This window comes from Pseudorca crassidens, chromosome 3, assembly GCF_039906515.1.
Source record: "Pseudorca crassidens isolate mPseCra1 chromosome 3, mPseCra1.hap1, whole genome shotgun sequence".
NCBI classification, from domain to species: Eukaryota; Metazoa; Chordata; class Mammalia; order Artiodactyla; family Delphinidae; genus Pseudorca; species Pseudorca crassidens.
This window is the reverse complement of record NC_090298.1, coordinates 34,457,662-34,475,736: the sequence shown is the minus strand read 5'-3', so window position 1 is coordinate 34,475,736 and position 18,075 is coordinate 34,457,662. Positions and strand designations below refer to the sequence as shown.

Here is an 18,075-nt window from a genome sequence, read left to right as displayed (position 1 = left end):
CTTTGGGCCCACGGCACTCTGGCTCTATCACAATCATTGTATTTATCACCCTGTGTTGTCATCTTTTAAGCAATTTGCAGAAACTTTCTTCTTCCTTTTCTTTCCCTTTCAGTCCCTTCCAGGAATTCAGTCAGGGCCAGCTTCATGGACGTGTGACCTGTGCAGTCACACAGGACCGCACACTGAGAAGGGCTCTGTGCTTGGCTTAATGCTCTGCAGTCATTTTCTTGAAATTCTTAATAAGCTTTGAACGTGAGGCACCCCCCGTTTCCATTTTGCACAGGGCCCAACAAATTATGGACCCAGTGCTGAGTTCCAGTAAGTGGTAAGAATTGCACATATGCCACACTGCCTGATTTTCCATGAAAACCTTCTTTCCTTGTATTCACTGTAATTGAGTCAATGATCTTTTTCTTATGGAGCTGGAGCCACAATGAATACACTCATTCTAAGCAGCTTTTTCCTCACTGTTACAGATACATCGTTGTGAATCAGTACTATCTGGAAAACTTTTGCGACCAGCTTTGCACCAAGCAGGAGACCAGAGAATGTAACTGGCAAACTTGTCCTATCAATTGCCTCCTGGGAGATTATGGACCGTGGTCAGACTGTGACCCTTGTGTTGAAAAACAGGTAGGTGATATGTGGGTGTATTCAGGAAGTCGGAATCACAGTAAAATTCTCGAATTCCCTGACAGACTCAACAGTCATAGAAATGCTGAATTTCTTCAATATTTGAAAATGAACTGTCCCAGCTTCCACTGAAGGAAAATTCCATTTAGCAACATGTTGTGGGGGGGAAGGAGGATTCATTTTGCATGGTTTATTGTCATGTGAACACCAAAAACAATGTTCTACCCCCCAGAATTGGTATTGCACTCGGCCAGCTCTGAATTCCACTGCCTGTGCCCTCTGAGAGCTCACAAAGCAAAAACAAGTGCTAAAAAATGGGGATTTCAGTCCAAGGTTTAAAATCAGACAGAAATGAGGGGCATTAATTAAAATGACTCCTTGCCTTTCCTCTAACATCCCTCTCCCCATGGGAAAGTCCCTCTATTTGTTTATTGTTCCCAGCTGCAATATTTACCCATCTCAAGCTCATTCCTGTAAGGACACTGGCCCATGTGAACCCCAGTCAGGTCAGGGGCTAAGCATTCAGACATTAGGGAAGTAGACAGAACTCATTATTGGAGCACCCGCTCTCTGAGAGAAATTGTTCTATGCCCTTTACATACATCACCTTATTCAAACTTCACATCACATTGTTTTTCTACCCATTTTATAGATGAGGAAGTGACAGCTCATTAGGGGTTAAGTAATTTGCCCAAGAATACACCACTAATGAATAGAAGACTACATTTCGAACTTGGATTTTTCTGACTTCAAAGTCAGTACTTTTTAATCCTGTCCTATTTCTTTCCCTCTCTGACTCTTTGTTTTACTACTGCCTGTTTAAAATCTTCTAAAGTGTGGAGAATGTGTCAGCCCTGGTTTCCATGGTGACTTCCTCATGCAAAAGAGCCCCCAAATCCTTTCACATTTATCACGTCACACTATCTTTGAGGAATAAAAGAGCTACTGTTATTACCTGGAAGATTTATTGCACTCAGGACACGCTCAGTAAATATGTGTGCATTTGATTTCTATTCAATTTAGAATCATATGATTTCAGAGTTAGAAATCTTAAGAAATCTTTTGTCCCAGTTCCTCATTTTACAGGTTGGAAAAGTGAGACCCAAAAAGTATTGACTTCCCTAAGGACACACAATAATAGAACTGGAAAAAGTCATTATTTAATTCAGCAAACGCCACTATAGGAAAAATCACTACTGTGATTGAGAAGCCCAGTTTTCTTAGATAGTTTTTGGCTTTGACCCAGCCTCAGTTACTCACCTTTCTCTCCTTTTCTTTCAGTTTAAAGTTAGGTCCATCTTGCGCCCCAGTCAGTTTGGAGGACAACCATGTACTGAGCCCCTCATGACCTTTCAACCATGCATCCCTTCTAAGCTCTGCAAAATTGAAGAGGTTGACTGCAAGAATAAGTTCCGCTGTGACAGTGGTAATGTACTTTTGGAAAATGTTCAGTCTTCATTAAAAATGACTAAATAAATTTATTCCAATTGACTCCCAGTGAAAGTCATGATAGAGAAGTCCCACCATATTTTAAGCCTGTGGGGACAGGGGTGTTATGCTACCAATTACATGCTATTCATGTGTAAAATTACAGCTTTCAAGCTATAATCATCTTGACCACTTATTTGATTCATTTGCTCATCAAGTACGACTCCCAGGTTCCTACACTGTGATACAGCAGTAAGAAGAGAATGAGGAGAAGGAAACGGAGGAAGAGGCAGATACTTTTAAAAATTGGCTAGGGCTTCCCTGGTGGCGCAGTGGTTGAGAGTCCGCCTGCAGATGCAGGGGACACGGGTTCGTGCCCCGGTCCGGGAGGATCCCACATGCCGCGGAGCGGCTGGGACCGTGAGCCATGGCCGCTGAGCCTGCGCGTCCGGAGCCTGTGCTCTGCGACGGGAGAGGCCGCAACAGCGAGAGGCCCGCGTGCCGCAAAAAAAAAAAAAAAATTGGTTATTAAGAAGCACAAATCTAGAATAAGCAATTGAAAAGGGGTGACAGAGTTTTAAAATTTTAATATAGTTTATTAAGATAAGAATATTAAAGCTAAGATAGTATGTCAATGGGATGACTAGAGATGATGTGACAAATTTTCTGGTGTGGTCCATTGAATGACTCCAAAGGTAATTGTCAGAAGAGGAGGTTGAAAATGATTTAAATGGTGGCAACCATTTCAAACTTCAAACTTTTTAAACTTCAAGTACAATTCTCATTCAGAAAATTGTAAATTTTTAAATTTAAGTATCATTAGATTATAATCAAATTTTGAATATACCACTTAATCTATGTATTCTCTTGCTAATTAATGGCTCTCCAAAGCTCAACAATTTGAACAGTCTAGATGAGATTTCTACACACTTTTTCAGGAAAGGTCCAGATGCCAAATATTTTAGGCTTTGCTGGCCATACAGTCTATGCAGCAGCTGTTCAACTCTGGCATCTTAGCATCAAAGCTGCCATAGACAGTAGATAAACAATTGAGCATGGCTGTGTTCCAACAGAATTTTATTTACAAGAGCAAGTGGCAGGTCAGTTTTCATCCATGGGCCATAGTTCACTGATTTCTTATATAAATAGTCACTTTAAAGTTAAAATTAGAGTTCAGATGAATAAAATCCCATCATTTCTGTGTACTCTGAGATACACTGAAAAGTATTTAGAACTAAATAGCAGATTTCAAATTCCTATAGAAAACTGACCCCAGACCTGGGTCTAATGTTTCTCTCTTCTTACTCCTTGCTTGCTGCCTTCAGCTTTGCCAATCTTTTCTGAATGTCAGGCAGGAATGCTGGTGTCAAGGTTTTCCCTCTGTACCTCATCCCCCAAACCTGAGATGTGAGGGTGGGACATGGGTCGGGAGATAGACATTATGCCTACAAAAATAAGGTCATGTCACATATTGACAAAAGAGGGAACATAAGAAAAATCTTGATGGCAATGGCTCAGGGGAATGCAGACCTTAACATTAGAACCAGAATATTAAGATAAAAATTTAGAACTGAAGCACAACTATTTGAACCATGAAGGGTAGTTTTTAGAACAGATTACCGGGAAGAACTCTTTTATTCAATAGATGATAAATCTATGAGATTTATTACAAAAGAGCTTTGTTTAGGCCAGAAATATCCACAAGGTTGAGAAGGCTTTAGATACATCCATGAGCTAACAATTCATAATGAGGGAGTTCAGGAAAGTTAGTGGTATAGGCACAGCTGGTCTCTAGTTCATCAGCAATATGTCCATAACTAGTGATAGAAACTGAACTGTTGAAATACATCTGTAATGGTGGGTAAGCAGCTGCTACCCTGAGGTCTCTTAGTGACCTCTGCCCTACTGTCCAGATCCCTTGACCAAGAATCTCTAGATCTTCCTAGGATCCAACCACTAACCAGCTAATCCCTGGCACAAATATGGTTGGAATCCATTCTGACTGAGTTGTACCATGGCCTATTGGTTGTTAAATATTCCACTGAAGATGATATACCACTGTGCTCTCCTAGAAACATCCACTAATGCCACTCTGAAAGGGAATACAGTGTTGAATGGACCATTATTTGTCTGACTCAGGATATTCAGAATGATGTTTGGCTCAATTAACAACACCATCAAAAAATGTCTATCTTTCCTTTCCTCTCTCATGATTGCATCTTCAGAGTCCCCCAAGACTGAATATATTACTTTAATGTGTACATGGATCTTTGAGAAGTACCCATGAGGATAATCCCCATGCACTATGCCAACTCCTCTCTCAAAGTTGTAACTTTAAGCATAAAGATGAGAATTTGCAACTAGTTATAAAAATAATATACCATTGTAGTAACACAAATCAGTTCAAGTAAATAGGAAAATCATGTACCATTCAAATGACTATATAGTTCCAGGTGTAAGTATATATATGCATGTGCTGGCTAAAGCATGCTGACTTCTACAAATCCTGTACTATCCAAATTTCCCTTCATTTTTCCCATTCCTTCTTTGGTATAGGATATATTTATGGCTTACAATCTCTCTCCCCTTGTGCTTCCTATTCCATTGTGTTTCCAAGGTCTGGAATCATTCTCAGCTCTGTCCCATCACAGACCTATATCACTCCTGCCACTCATTCCTAAACATCACTGAAGAGAATTCCTCTTGCTTTCATCCCTACCCTTGCTAATAAATCCTCTCTAATATCCCTGGAAGTACCAAATGAATAATTGAATTCCTAACATATCTGGTACCCTGCTCACAAACCTAGGTTAATGAGAACTGTACCTTACATGTGTACCCCTATCTCCACCTGATAAAATGGGATACTTTTTAATGTAACTGTATCAAAAATTAGCTTTTGTTCAAATTTGTGAGTGCTAGGTTCAAAACTTTTAAAAACTGTCATATTTGTCCTTTCTTTTTCTTTAGGAAAATCATCTCTATTGCATACTAAATTACCCATTCTGCTCTGCCCTAAGAAAAGCAAACAGAAAAACTAGAGATATGCTGTTTTAAAAACAGAGCGTCTTTCAGGTTATATCTTGGGAATGACAGGAATTCAATTCCCTCTGTATTTTCAGTCTTGTATGTTTATGATGCTCAGAACTATAATAATGGTCTCGATACAAGATTTTGAATAATCAAAGGAGGACTTAATTACTTTCATTACATTCTACCTTCTTACTGAATGTTATTAACCAAAAAACTAAGTACTTTCTGGGGAACTCCCTATTAGTACAAAAATTTAATTCAATAGAATACCCAATTTCCCCAAGCATTTCAGTTAGTCCAAATAGTCATGCATAGCTGTAGTGAGATGTTGATCACAATTTAAAATAGGTAACCAGATAATCCTGAGTAAAACATTTAATCATTGTCGTGAGACCTGTACGTAATGGTACAGATGCCAGCATCCCTGACTATAGGCAAGAGGCTGAGGGGCAGGAGGCGGGCTATCTGTCATTGTACATAAACCATTTCAAGTTCAGTAATATACAGGCACATACTGATTCCTAGGATCCTTATGAAATTCATCAAGTTTAAAAAGGAAGGGAATTGTCTGGGTACATGGAGTTGGTACTATTATCTAAATTCACTCAAACTGCTACCTAATACCGTAGTACCTAGGCATTTAATTTGTCCAAATAAAATAATTAGATATAGTAAATTATATGCAGTGAAACAATTATTAACAGTAATCATAAACAGTGAATATCTACATTAAAATATGTAATAATTATGTATAGTAAAATACACTGATAGTAAGTGTGCAATTTGATTTTGACAAATATATACACCCATGAAAACAATCCCCAATCAAGGTACAGAAAATCTCCATAAACCCAAAAAGTTCCTGCTTTCCTCTTTCCAGTTAATCTCCCTCCTTGTTGTTGAACATCAGATAAAGGATTCAAACGGCATGACTCTTCTGTGTCGGGCTTATTTCACCCAACATAAAATTTCAGACATTCAGCCACGTTGTTATGTGTACCAGTAGACGTGTGTGTGTGAAATTATAGTTTTTTTGGAAAAAACAGTGACCTTGAGTCTGTTATCCTGAATCAAAAAAAATTCTGAGCCTATTGTTAATTTTCTCCTACAGAAGATGATTTCTGCAGCAAGCTCACTGTAATGGTAATGGGATTCTAGAATTATTTCCCTTATTTAAGACAATGAGCTCAACAGTGACTAAATAATTATATCCTGACTCTTGTAATCCTAAAAAATAAGGGAAAACATCAGTTTGTCATTCCATTTCCATATTTCCTAATTTTTTATCAAAAATAATGAAAACTTGCCTTCAACCTTCCCTTGAAATTTAAAGTACTCATGTTTCAAATCAGCAAATACTTTCTTAAATGATCATTTGTTGTCAATGTTGCTGTTTCTTGACTAGGTCGCTGCATTGCGAGCAAGTTGGAATGCAATGGAGAAAATGATTGTGGAGACAATTCAGATGAAAGGGATTGTGGGAGAAAAAAATCAGTATGCTCACGGCAGTATAATCCCATCCCTAGTGTACAGCTGATGGGCACTGGGTATGTATCATCTTTTTATCATTTGGGAAGTAGGACCATCTCAGAACTAATGAGTTGGAAGCAACAATGAAGCAATGAGACCCACCATTGTCTACATTCCTCATGAATGTCTTACTCCTCTCACCAGCCCTGTCCCGGACACTAGGCTACCACGCTCAAGCAGCTCACGCAGGCCATAATCCTCATTCCTAAGGAATAAAAGAATTTAGCATTTTCATATTTAGTTCGTAGCGGACAATGCTGTGAGTACTTCATAAACATAGTTTGTTTTAATTCTTATATAGCCTTCTGACAGCTCTGGAGGGGATCGGGGGAAACTGGTGGGAGGGCAGCCAAGCTGGGAGGTACCAGGGTGGATTCCCGGGACTATATCTTGAAAGGGTGAGGACCCACTCAGAAATGTGCAGTCTCCACATCTGTATGTTGGAAGACTACAAACTGATTTGAGGTTAGGTCCAAAAATTTCCTAATTAGAGTTGATTTCAATGAGAGTGCTTCAACAGCATCTTCTTATCAATGTGCAGAAATCGTTTCCTTCTTCTCCATTCCCTGGAAGAAAACCTCAGCCAAAAACGCCTACTGACAATGGAGAAAAAGGGTATCAAAAAGTACGCCTGTGAGTGTACTGAAAGTGAAAACAGTAAAGAAGCAAAACCATTCTTCAAGCATGAGAGGGAAGCCCTGAGCCAATAGTGGAGATAGAGCCAGAAGGAAAGGAGTCAGGCAAACACAGAAAAAATAGGGTGATCAAAAAACAATGATGTGAAAAAGTAGGGGAGTAAGAGGAGATGTGAACATGGCGAGGGCATCCAAAACTTCCTCTTACATGGACTATGTGATGTATGGGTAGGTCAGTACAGTTTAAAGGCAGAAGGTCAGACCTGCATTACCATCTGGTTCTACTTGCCCAACTTACAAACCAGGAAAAGGAGCCTCAGAGAGATTAACTAACCTGTCCAAGTTTAACAACTAGTAAATGGAGGAACAGGATTCAAACCCAGCCTCCAAGACCTGGGTTATTTCTACCATTTCATTCTGATTTGGGACAATATCCACCTTAGAGATGAGAACGTAATGGAAGAAACCTCGGTGGGCCACGCAACCCTCCTCCTGATCTTTAAATAATGCTCAGAAATTCTAATGTTCCTCTTTTAGGTCATGAGGACATTGGAGGTTTGGCAAGGGATTCTAAATTCATTAGACTGAGACAGTGTCTGAGAAAACTTGAGGAAATACAAGAAAAATTGAAAACAAGAGCTAAGCCTTAGTTGGAAGCATAAGAAAACCCAGTAATCTCTTGTACTCTCCTTTTCTCATGGTAAAGAATTCTTTCAATTTTTGCCCAGAAAGCAAATAGTTTACTACAAACTTTTATTGCTTTGTAGTGGGGTTTTTTTTGTCTTTACTTGTATGGCCAGACTTGCATAAAATGAAACCTTGAGGCACCAAAGACAAACAACAGAAATTGCAAATACAACCTCATTTGATTAGAATAAAAACTAGAAACTATTGAAACAAACTCAAGGACAGCAGTACAATGGAACAGCCATTAGTCTGGAAATAAGGGGAGCCGTGTTCTAGACCTACTTCTGTATTAATTCACTAGATCATGACCAAGTAACTGAATATCTCTGGGCTGTAGTTCCCTCATCTGTATGTTGGATGACTACAAACTGATTTGAGGTTCTGTCCTAAGAACTCCTCATTAGAGTTGATTTCATCGAGAATGTTTCAACAGCATCTTATCAGGGTACAGAAATGGTTTCCTTTTTTCCTTTCTTTGGAAGAAGAACTCAGCCAGAAACTCCCACTGATCATCACATTTTCTAATGTTCTGATTGATTAGGGATGACATTACAAACTCACCTCTTGTTCAGTTGGTCGAGACTCTCGAGTTACAGCTGGGGAGGGCCACATGCTCTGTGTACTTTGGCAGAAGGACCGTGTGGGCCCCTGCCAACCAGAGCTGTTGTCCCAAGAGTTCTCAGAAATGAGCAAAACCTACTGGCTCAGGGACAGCCAGTCTTCTCCTCGCCTCCCCAGGGACTGAGAGCTTTGAGAGCTGCTTACTGGAATCTCTCTAACCTGCTGGCCTTAGAATCTCTGCCTCCCTCCAACACATTTCTACCCAAAATAAGAAGTTTCCGGGGTAGCTAACCCTCTTTTTAAATGGCATCTCTCCAAGAAGGAATTTAATAAGACATACCAACATTGCTACTTTGTCAACATCAGTCACAAGGTCTGAAATCTGAAGCAAGAATCAGGCGATAGTAGTATGCTGTTTGCTTTTTCTCAGGCTCATCCAAAGTACAAACGCGTACACAAACACACACACACACACACGTATAATACATGAACACACATGCATATTTATGTATCTGTATATATGAAAATTTTAACTAAATTCAAAAAGTTACAAAATATAACATTAAAGCCAAATTAGATAAAGCACTTTAGAAACCTAAAATATTAAAAGCCACAATGTAGTTGAAACACCAAAATATTTAAAGTCAACTTAAATGCCACAGAGGGGAGGAGAAAGAATAGAGCTCAAAATAGCTGCATAGTTGGCTTCACTCCTAAAAGTTTCCTCAGACGCACTCTGACAGAGTCACCTCCACAGAAATCCTACCTTCAGGCTCTCTGCCAGCAGCTGCTACCTTCATAGATTCCTCATGACCTGGGAACCGTTCTTCTCAAGCCCTTTCTTGTTTGTGACAAATTTATAGTACATGGTATAAGGCAGTTAAAGGTAAACAATTCTTTTTTCCTCATTGATCCCTCTTAATTCAGAAAATGAAAGAGTCTTAAATACATGTGTTTGTCATGCAAATTTAAGTACTTTGGAAAGTTCTTTCCAGACCAGCTCCTCTTATTTCCTCTCTCAAATACCCATTGGTACAAATTCAATAAGGGTGAGAATTTGACTAAGAGATACAAGTTACAGAACCCACAGGCATCACTCTTTTTTTAAAAAACAGCTTTACTGAGATCTGATTCACATATGGGTCCTCCTGCTGTGTACCTCATTTATTCTCACACGACTGCCACACTCACAACACTTCTGATGCCAGATGTGGGGTAGGTTTCCCCCAACCAAGCAATTCTCTGTGTCACCAGCCAGGAGCCCTACAGTTTAACTGAATTTTGACCCAATCTACTTGGAGATAGTGTCAGATCCCATAGGTTAGGGGCTCAGTCCTGGAAAACTGCCCCTGCCCCCTGCAATGTCAGATGCCAATTGCAAGTTCAGGTTCTCACCTGTGCCTCTGACACATCGAAGATTTCCAAGAACTCATCCTTGGGTTTGATTAATTTGCAAAAGCTGCTCACAGAAATCAGTAAAATAACTTACTTATATTTACCAGTTTACTATAAAAGGATATGATAAAGGATACAGATGAACATCCTACTGGGAGAGATGGGTAGGGCAAGGATGTGGGAAGGGGAAGGAGCTTCCATGCCCTTGTTAGGTACCACTCCCCCACACCTCCATATGCTCACCAAGCCAGAAGCTCTCTGAACCCCATACTTTGGGTATTTTTATGGCGGCTTCATTACATACGTGTGATAGATCATTACTCCTATTTCTAGCCTCTTTCCCCTCTTTGGAGAATGGAGGGTAGGGCAAAAAATTCCAAGCCTTGAATCATGGCATGATCTTTCTGGTGACCAGCCCCCACCCAGGAGCCCACCAAGAGTCACCTCATTGGAACAAAAGACACTGCTGTCACACAAGAAATTCCAAGGGATTTAGGAGCTCTGTGTCAAAAACTGGGGTCAAAGAACAAATACTAGAAGAAAAGATGCTGTTAGTGTTCTCATCATTCAGGAAATTGCAAGGGTTTTGAGAGCTCTGGTCCAGGAAATGGGGGGCAGAGACCAGTATATATATTTTCTATTATCTCATCTTATGTAATCCAGCATTATCAAATTTTTGACACAAAACTTTTTTTTTCACAGAATACATATTAATATCTATAAGAACTTGGAAAACAATTAGCATTCTGAAAAAGTTTTCATCTACCACAAAACAATTTCTTAAATACTTGATTTGTACTAAGCTAATTAATATCTCTATGCTTCAATTTCCTCATTTGTAAAATAGGTATAATAATTATATCTATATCACATGGTTATCATAAATATTAAGTAAATATAATAATATTAAATACAGATCAAACAGTACTAGACTTATAGTAAATATTATGTAAGCATTTGTTAAACAAATTTTAAATATCATTAGTTATTAATAAAAACAAACTAATATGATTACAATTCTATTAAAATATTGCTATTAATATTTCATTATTAGCTCTCTATAAGAATTCTTTTACTGTATCATACTGAAGGAAGTGAACCCAGATTGGCATTATGTAATAATTTATTTCATAATCTACTTCCAAAGTTTGTACTGGTTCTGTAACTCATGAAATAATCATAAACTCAAATTTTATGTCATGATGAAAGCCTAGAACAATTAAATAAATGGAATAGGGAGAACCTAACAGAGCCAGAGGGGCTGAGTTTGGCTTCCAGCCCTTTTTGGATACCTCACCATAAACTACAAAAAAATGGGCTTTCCTTCAAGCCATTTGTCATGAGTCAAAAACATCTAAGAGAATAATTTCTTTCATATACAGTAAATTTTAAAGATTGCTCTACATCTATTGAATTCTTAAAAATTACTTTGTTTATAGGTTTCATTTTCTGGCAGGAGAAGCCAGAGGAGAAGTCCTCGATAACTCTTTCACTGGAGGAATATGTAAAACTGTCAAAAGCAGTAGAGCAAGTAATCCATACCGTTTCCCTGCCAATCTGGAAAATGTCAACTTCGAGGTACGACAGCTTATCATGGGGCACTCCAAGTGCCAATGGTGATTATAAGCTAAATTTCCAATGAAAAATGAGTCATGAAGGAAGGGACAGAATAAAAAGGTAATGAATATTTTTCATCACCTTTTATGTGTTGGTGTTTAATCCTTCCACAACCCAGTAAGGTCAGTGTTATTATCATCAATTTACAGATGGAAAATAAGGAAACTAATTTGTTCAAAGTTAAACAGCTAGTAAGTAGTGGATTAGAGATTTAAGCACAACTTTTCCAAATTCCAGAGTTCATGCTTTCTCCCGTGAACAAATAGCTGTAACATGTCCCCACTCAGATAAATGACTTGGTTTATTCAGAATTTTCTTCTACCATAGTTAGTTCTCTCGGATAACCAAAAATTTAGACATAAAAGAGGGCCTGGCTTCCAAAAAAAAATTAAGATGAATTTAAGTGTAATAGGGGTACTTCTGCCTACCTTCCACCCCATTTTATTAGTTGGTTTGGTTTTCTGTTTGTTTTCCTGAGAGGTAACAAGCAGCATACTATATATTCTCAGAATCTAGCCCAGTGCCTTACACATGATAAGTACTCCATACTTGCTGAACTAAACAATTTGTTTCTTTTAATTTATAAGAGAAACAGGAAAGACATGACTTTAATGGCTACATCCATGCATACAAATTTGACATACTAGAGAGAATTTCAGAAAATCTAATGATTTCTGAGACCACTTTACAGATAGTATGTGTTCAGCAAAATTCATTCAATCTCTTCTAAAAAATTAAAAAAAATTTTTATATTCATATAAATACAGGCATTTGACAAACTCAATTTAAAAACCATCTAATATATGTTAATGGGTGTGGGGAAATGTCCTTGGGGTCCAACTGCCAAATTCAAACACCTTTGGGGAGACTTACCCTGAGAAGTCCCATCCCTGCCTGGAGGTAGATGCGACAAGAGTAACACGTGACTCTGACCTGGTGAAGAGAATACTCACTATCTCCCCACAGATCCAGAAGATGCTAACCCCAGAGGGTCCACCACTACCAAGGGAGGTAGAAAAGGTTTTGCTGGTATGCTGAATAGGAACTCAAAAGAGACCTTTTTCCAAAGAAAAAATAACATCAAAGTCTGTCAATGATGGAAGATGTATTCTATTCTTAACGATGTATTGAGTAGGCTTTGTAGACAGAGCTAAAACCCAGACATTTACATATAATATCATTATGTTGGAGGATGCTTTCTAATTCCTAAACAATCAATCCATAAGCTTACTTTCAAAATACAATAATTTCCAAAGAAACATACTGCCTATATTCTCTGCAAGCATCCCTTTTATACAGTTTTACAAGTGACAAATGTTAATTAAGCTCAGCACAAGAGAGCAAACACGGGCTTAGATAACACTTTACACTTATATGATTCTATGTCCTTGAGGTTACTTACATCTATTGTATCTTAAAAATACTATATAATAATTTGCAGGACAAAACACTTAACCATCAAAGCCAACTGTCAGTCCTTGCTAAACGTTATAAACCATTAGTTGTCCCACCAAAAAATTACTAATAATTTGCTACTGTGCCTCTCTTCCCAAGTTTGAATTCAGGGGCATCATGTAGGTAGCTTGAAATCAGCTATAGTAGGAATATTTATGGCACAAGAAAAGGCAAACGCTGTAGTAAATCACAGATTTTTTTTTTCCCTCTCAGAGAATTGGTTGTTAAACATTTACCAGCAGAATGTTGGATCCACCCATATAATTTAGTAACCCAAGCGTGTATGGCAAGTTATATCAGGAAATACAGCCTGAAAAATCCTCATTCAGAAGAAAGTAGATTCATTTTGTTATCCGTGTAGTTCTGAAACTTGTCCAACCTTAAGAAGCTGCCTGAGCTGATCTTTAACTATACGTCATTGAATTTTAGATAATATTCAATTGCTGAGGAAGGTCATGGTGATATTTCTTCAAACAAAGATTTGGAAAAGAACAGACCCAAGGTCACAGCTATTGGTTTACTTTCCACTGATCTCTTTATTACTTTGTTCATACCGTTAACAGGCAGCTGTGCAAATCTAAGCTATTCCTTATTGAAAACAGTAGAGGAAGAGAAATTCAGCAGGCATCTGACTTCCTTTCTTCTACAGTATCGGACCTTATTGAGACAGATGAAATCATGGGCTGGCTGGCACACAAAGATTAGAGGGGGCTCCTGAAAGGAAGGCAATTGGACAGGAAGTCAGAATGGAAGACCATAGGAAGAATTCTGCCCCTCAGGGATCTTCCAAACGCTAAATGCAGAGCTAAATACCATAAGATCCCTGCACCAGTCCCCAGAGTTGTATCAGTGTCTCAGGAATCCTCCTCTCATTTCTTTGGAGCTGCTGCTCGCTACTGGGTGTACACTGAAGCACTTGCTGTCACCAGCAAACTACAGAGTGCAGTTACCACTAGACTTTTGATTCTTACCAATATACTGACCTACCTAGACAAGGTCTCTTGCTATATCCCAAAGCCTCAAGCCTTCATAGATCTGCAATGCCCCCAAAGCCTCCCTAAATCCCTTGTGAAATTCACAACTTCAGGTTCTGTCTCTAACCCTCACACCACAGAAAGTAGATGTCACCCTGTCCCCTCCATTCCCCAAGTCTCTCTTAACTCTCTTCTGCCCCTCCCTACAAACCCAGCTCCTTTCTTCAAACACAAAAGTGAAAGTGTCAACACATATCGAGCCCCAGGAGGTCATCAGCCCACAAGATCCACAGGTAGTCAGGAGGGCTAAGAATAAGATATAAAATGAGGATTAAACCTTTTCCCCAGAGTTTGCTTAACATCTCTTCCTGGGAAAAGCTAGGAAGATGGAGCTAATCAGAGCCCACCAGCTGCTCCTTACACCTCAGGAAAAGAGCTCATCTTCCTCCTTTCAAATGTTGTCTTGGCTTTCCATATTCCCATTCATGAAACAGCATTCCCATTCATTCACTCATTCTCTCTCTCTCTCTCTCTCCCTCCCACACACACACACATACACATTTACTTGGTCAAAAACTTCTGTTGACTTACCTCCTAAATATCTGTCAAATCCACCACTTTCTCTCTACCCAACCAACCATTCCCCTATACCTGGCCATTCTCCTGAATCACTTGGCTGATTGCAACAGTTTTTTAAACTGCTCTCCTTGCCTCTACTTTAGTTATCTGTAGTTAACATGATCTTTGCAAAACAAATGTGATGACAACATTCTCAACTTTTCAGTCACTCAAATAATATTTTTAAAGAACTTATCAGATGCAAAATCTTGCATTTAGACGTCAATTCAAATGCTTTAGCAGGGCATACAAGGCCAGGCCCCAGTTTCCCAGTTCAATCTAATTTTCCAGCACTGCTCATCTATAAAACTGCCTTCCCACCAAGCCAATATAGGTGGTTAGATTTTCTCTGAGCTTCTGCCCAGGATACCCAATGCCCCTACCTTACGAGCAAATATTGTTTTCTTTAGGCTGACACATCTTTTCTTGTGTGAGAGTTAATTTATAAAATAAAATATTTGTAGTCTGAATTATTTTAGGCAAATGGTAAAGAGATGTCAGCAACTACATTTAAATATGGTTAACAGATGAGCCTCATTTGTGGACATTTTAAATGCTAACTAGCAGGCCCTGCAATGTCTCAAAGGAACACTGAACTTTTGACTGTATTTTACTGTTGAGCAAGATTCTCTTACAGCTGGGTTATTTCTTCCCTTGACTAATTGTGCAAGCTATTTCATTGTGACATGTGGTTTGCCTCACAGTGCATTTTAATATTGAATATTTTAAAACAAGGGATTTTTCCATTGCACACCAGACAAGCATTTTTTTAATTGGAATATAGTTGATTTATAATGTTGTGTTAGTTTCAGATGTACAGACAAGCATTTTTAACATAAAGAAGTACTCTTCAATCAATTTACTTTGCAACTTTAAAAAATTTGTCCATTGTTCTCCTCTTACCAGCATAATCATAACAAAGATTTACCTTGGACTTGGCAAATACCTGCTCCACTCATAATTCAAGTCCCCCTGGCTTTTTTTTTTCTTCTTCCCAGACCCAGTCAGGTGAAAACTGATAACCACCCACCAGGCAGAACCAATGGATTATTTGATTATTTGTCCTCTGTCTTGCAGACTTGGCCAGTGGAGTGCTAATGCCCAACATATGAATGAGACTAAAGGGTTGGTGATGGAGCCAGAGCAGGGTAGGACAGGATCTGCCCTCCCCTTTTCTAGGCCTCACTTTTCTGAAAGATACCTTCCATTAGCTTGCAAATGGCATCAAATTCACAGGCAGATTAAAAATAACTCTCTATTCCTGTCACCTCACTAAATCTCAGTTATGGAGTCATTTCCTTGACAGAGGTTTCCCTGGTATTGCCTCTCTGAGTTTTATAGTTATTTGTGGCACTCCCCTTGGCAACACAACACTACCCACATTGAATTAAGTGTCTGTGATTATCTTTCTTCCTCACTAAACTTTGACTCCCTGAAGACAGGGACTAATACTATACCTCGTTCTCTAGCAAGATGGGTCTTCAACAAACCATTTACTGAATGCATAAATGAATGAATGATCATTGCATTAAGTGTTCACAAGTAACTCCAATATTTCCTAAATTATGTCTTACTTCACATGGATTTTTCTCCAGGTACAAACTGAAGAAGATGATCTGGAAACAGATTTCTATGAGGATTTAATTTCTCTTGATGATAATAAAGATCAACAAAGTTTAGCTATGGGCCAAGAGGAGAGCTCTTTTCATGTACCAATTTTTTATTCCTCAAAGAGAAAGCGAAGCAGCACCCATAATTCTGCCTTCAAACAAGCCATTCAAGCCTCCTACAAAAAGGTAAAGAAATGGTTCCTGATCTTTTTATTCTTTCCTGAAAATTAACACCAATTCCAGCAATCATTCAAGGAGAAGGAGAGAGTTTTTAATATCAAATGAATAGGATTTCTAACACAGATTTAAATAGACTTACTTTTTTGTAAGTGAATAGACCCACTTCAAAAGTTATAGAGATAATATGTATAATAATGCTTCTTTTTTGCATGCATTTGGCTGTGTTTATGGTTATGTTCTCTTTAACATTTTTCTCATTATTTTAGGTGTATTTCTTATAAATCACATGCCACAAAATGTTCCTTTTTAAGTGTGATCTGACAGTCTAGGGTCTTTGCTAGAGAAATTCAGCCAACTTATATTTAGTATATTCCCTGAAATATTTGATCATATTTCTTCCATCTTTAATTTTTTGTACTCAACTTTATTGCTGGGTTCCTATTTCTTTACTTTTGTGTTGTCTGGTCACATTTCTGTTTACTCCTTTTTGTCCTTTTGGTTATTTTGGAAGTTCTACTAAACTTTTAAATTCTGCTGGTAGTTACCTTTCTCTAGTTAACAAGCATAATTAAACATATGTTTTGCTTTTATCCCTTGAAGTAATATCTGTAGCCTCCCAAAGGATGTTTTATTGACCTATTCCCCACATCCCATTCCAAAGATCTCCTTGAAAACATATTTGCTTGTCTTTTTCCCAACACTATAATAACAGGGCTCCAAAACCTCAGTTTTATTGAGGTAGTTCAAAATCTTTGTATTTCAAGTTATTCCTAGGATTCCTAGGGATTGTTTTGTATTCATTTATATATTATATATGTTCATTTGTAATTTATTCTGGTTCTTGTCTTCCCAATGAACAATTCCTCACATAACACTTATAAATTCCAAGTTCAGAATCTGTATTTTATATTTGCATTATATTTTATATATGTGTGTATATGCATGTGTGTGTATATATATATATATATATATATATATATATGTATATGTATATATCCATCCCATATACTCATTACTGTTTCCTCTTCTTTCATCTTCCCTTTCTTGAGATCCTGTTCTCAATCAATAGCCATATTTTTAGTATTTTCTTCAGGTAGGATACATGCAAAGTATACACCCTAAATCCTTATGTATCTACAAATGCCTACCTTTTCACTGAGCAATAAAGATAAAGAACATCATGGCTGGATGAAGGAATCTTGGAACATTGTCTTCTTTTCTTGATAGTTGGTGGATGTTATTCCACTATCTTCTAATTTCTATTGTTACATAGGAAAAATTACATGTAAGTTGATCTTTCTTTTGTTTTCTCTCTGGAAATTTACAATATTTTTGTACTCTAAGTATTGGACTTTTTCCACTAATCTTGCCAGAAACTAATGGAACTCTTTCAATATATAAAAATGCATCTTCATCCATTAATTTTTCCTCATCTGTTCCTATTTCTTTTATTATTTGCTTATAAAATCTCCTAGATATGTATTCCAACTCTTAAGTGATTTAGGGGATAGACATTTTCTATTAGACATTTTGAGACATTTACAAGTGTCTTTTAAAATGGTATCTGTTCCTCATTACAACCACCACTCTAAGTAGGATTTGTTCTTTTGAAAGAGACGAATGGGGAGACCAAGCCCTGAATCATAGAACCTGAGGGGAGAGGTGAAAAGAATAGACAGAGGTACCAACACCAGAACCAATGGCACCAACACTGGAGGG

The 18,075-nt window shown here is 38.1% G+C and overlaps 1 protein-coding gene across 2 annotated transcripts in view; it reads left to right on the top strand.

Moving 5' to 3' along the window:
- C6 (complement C6) overlaps nucleotides 1–18,075 on the top strand; it is a 92,674-nt gene that overhangs the window by 7,690 nt on the left and 66,909 nt on the right. For both annotated transcript variants that reach the window (XM_067730598.1, XM_067730597.1), the window contains exons 3-7: nucleotides 477–633; nucleotides 1,915–2,059; nucleotides 6,500–6,641; nucleotides 11,342–11,480; nucleotides 16,162–16,362. In XM_067730598.1, the coding sequence (XP_067586699.1) occupies nucleotides 477–633; nucleotides 1,915–2,059; nucleotides 6,500–6,641; nucleotides 11,342–11,480; nucleotides 16,162–16,362 (784 nt within the window). The remainder of the gene's footprint in view (nucleotides 1–476; nucleotides 634–1,914; nucleotides 2,060–6,499; nucleotides 6,642–11,341; nucleotides 11,481–16,161; nucleotides 16,363–18,075) is intronic.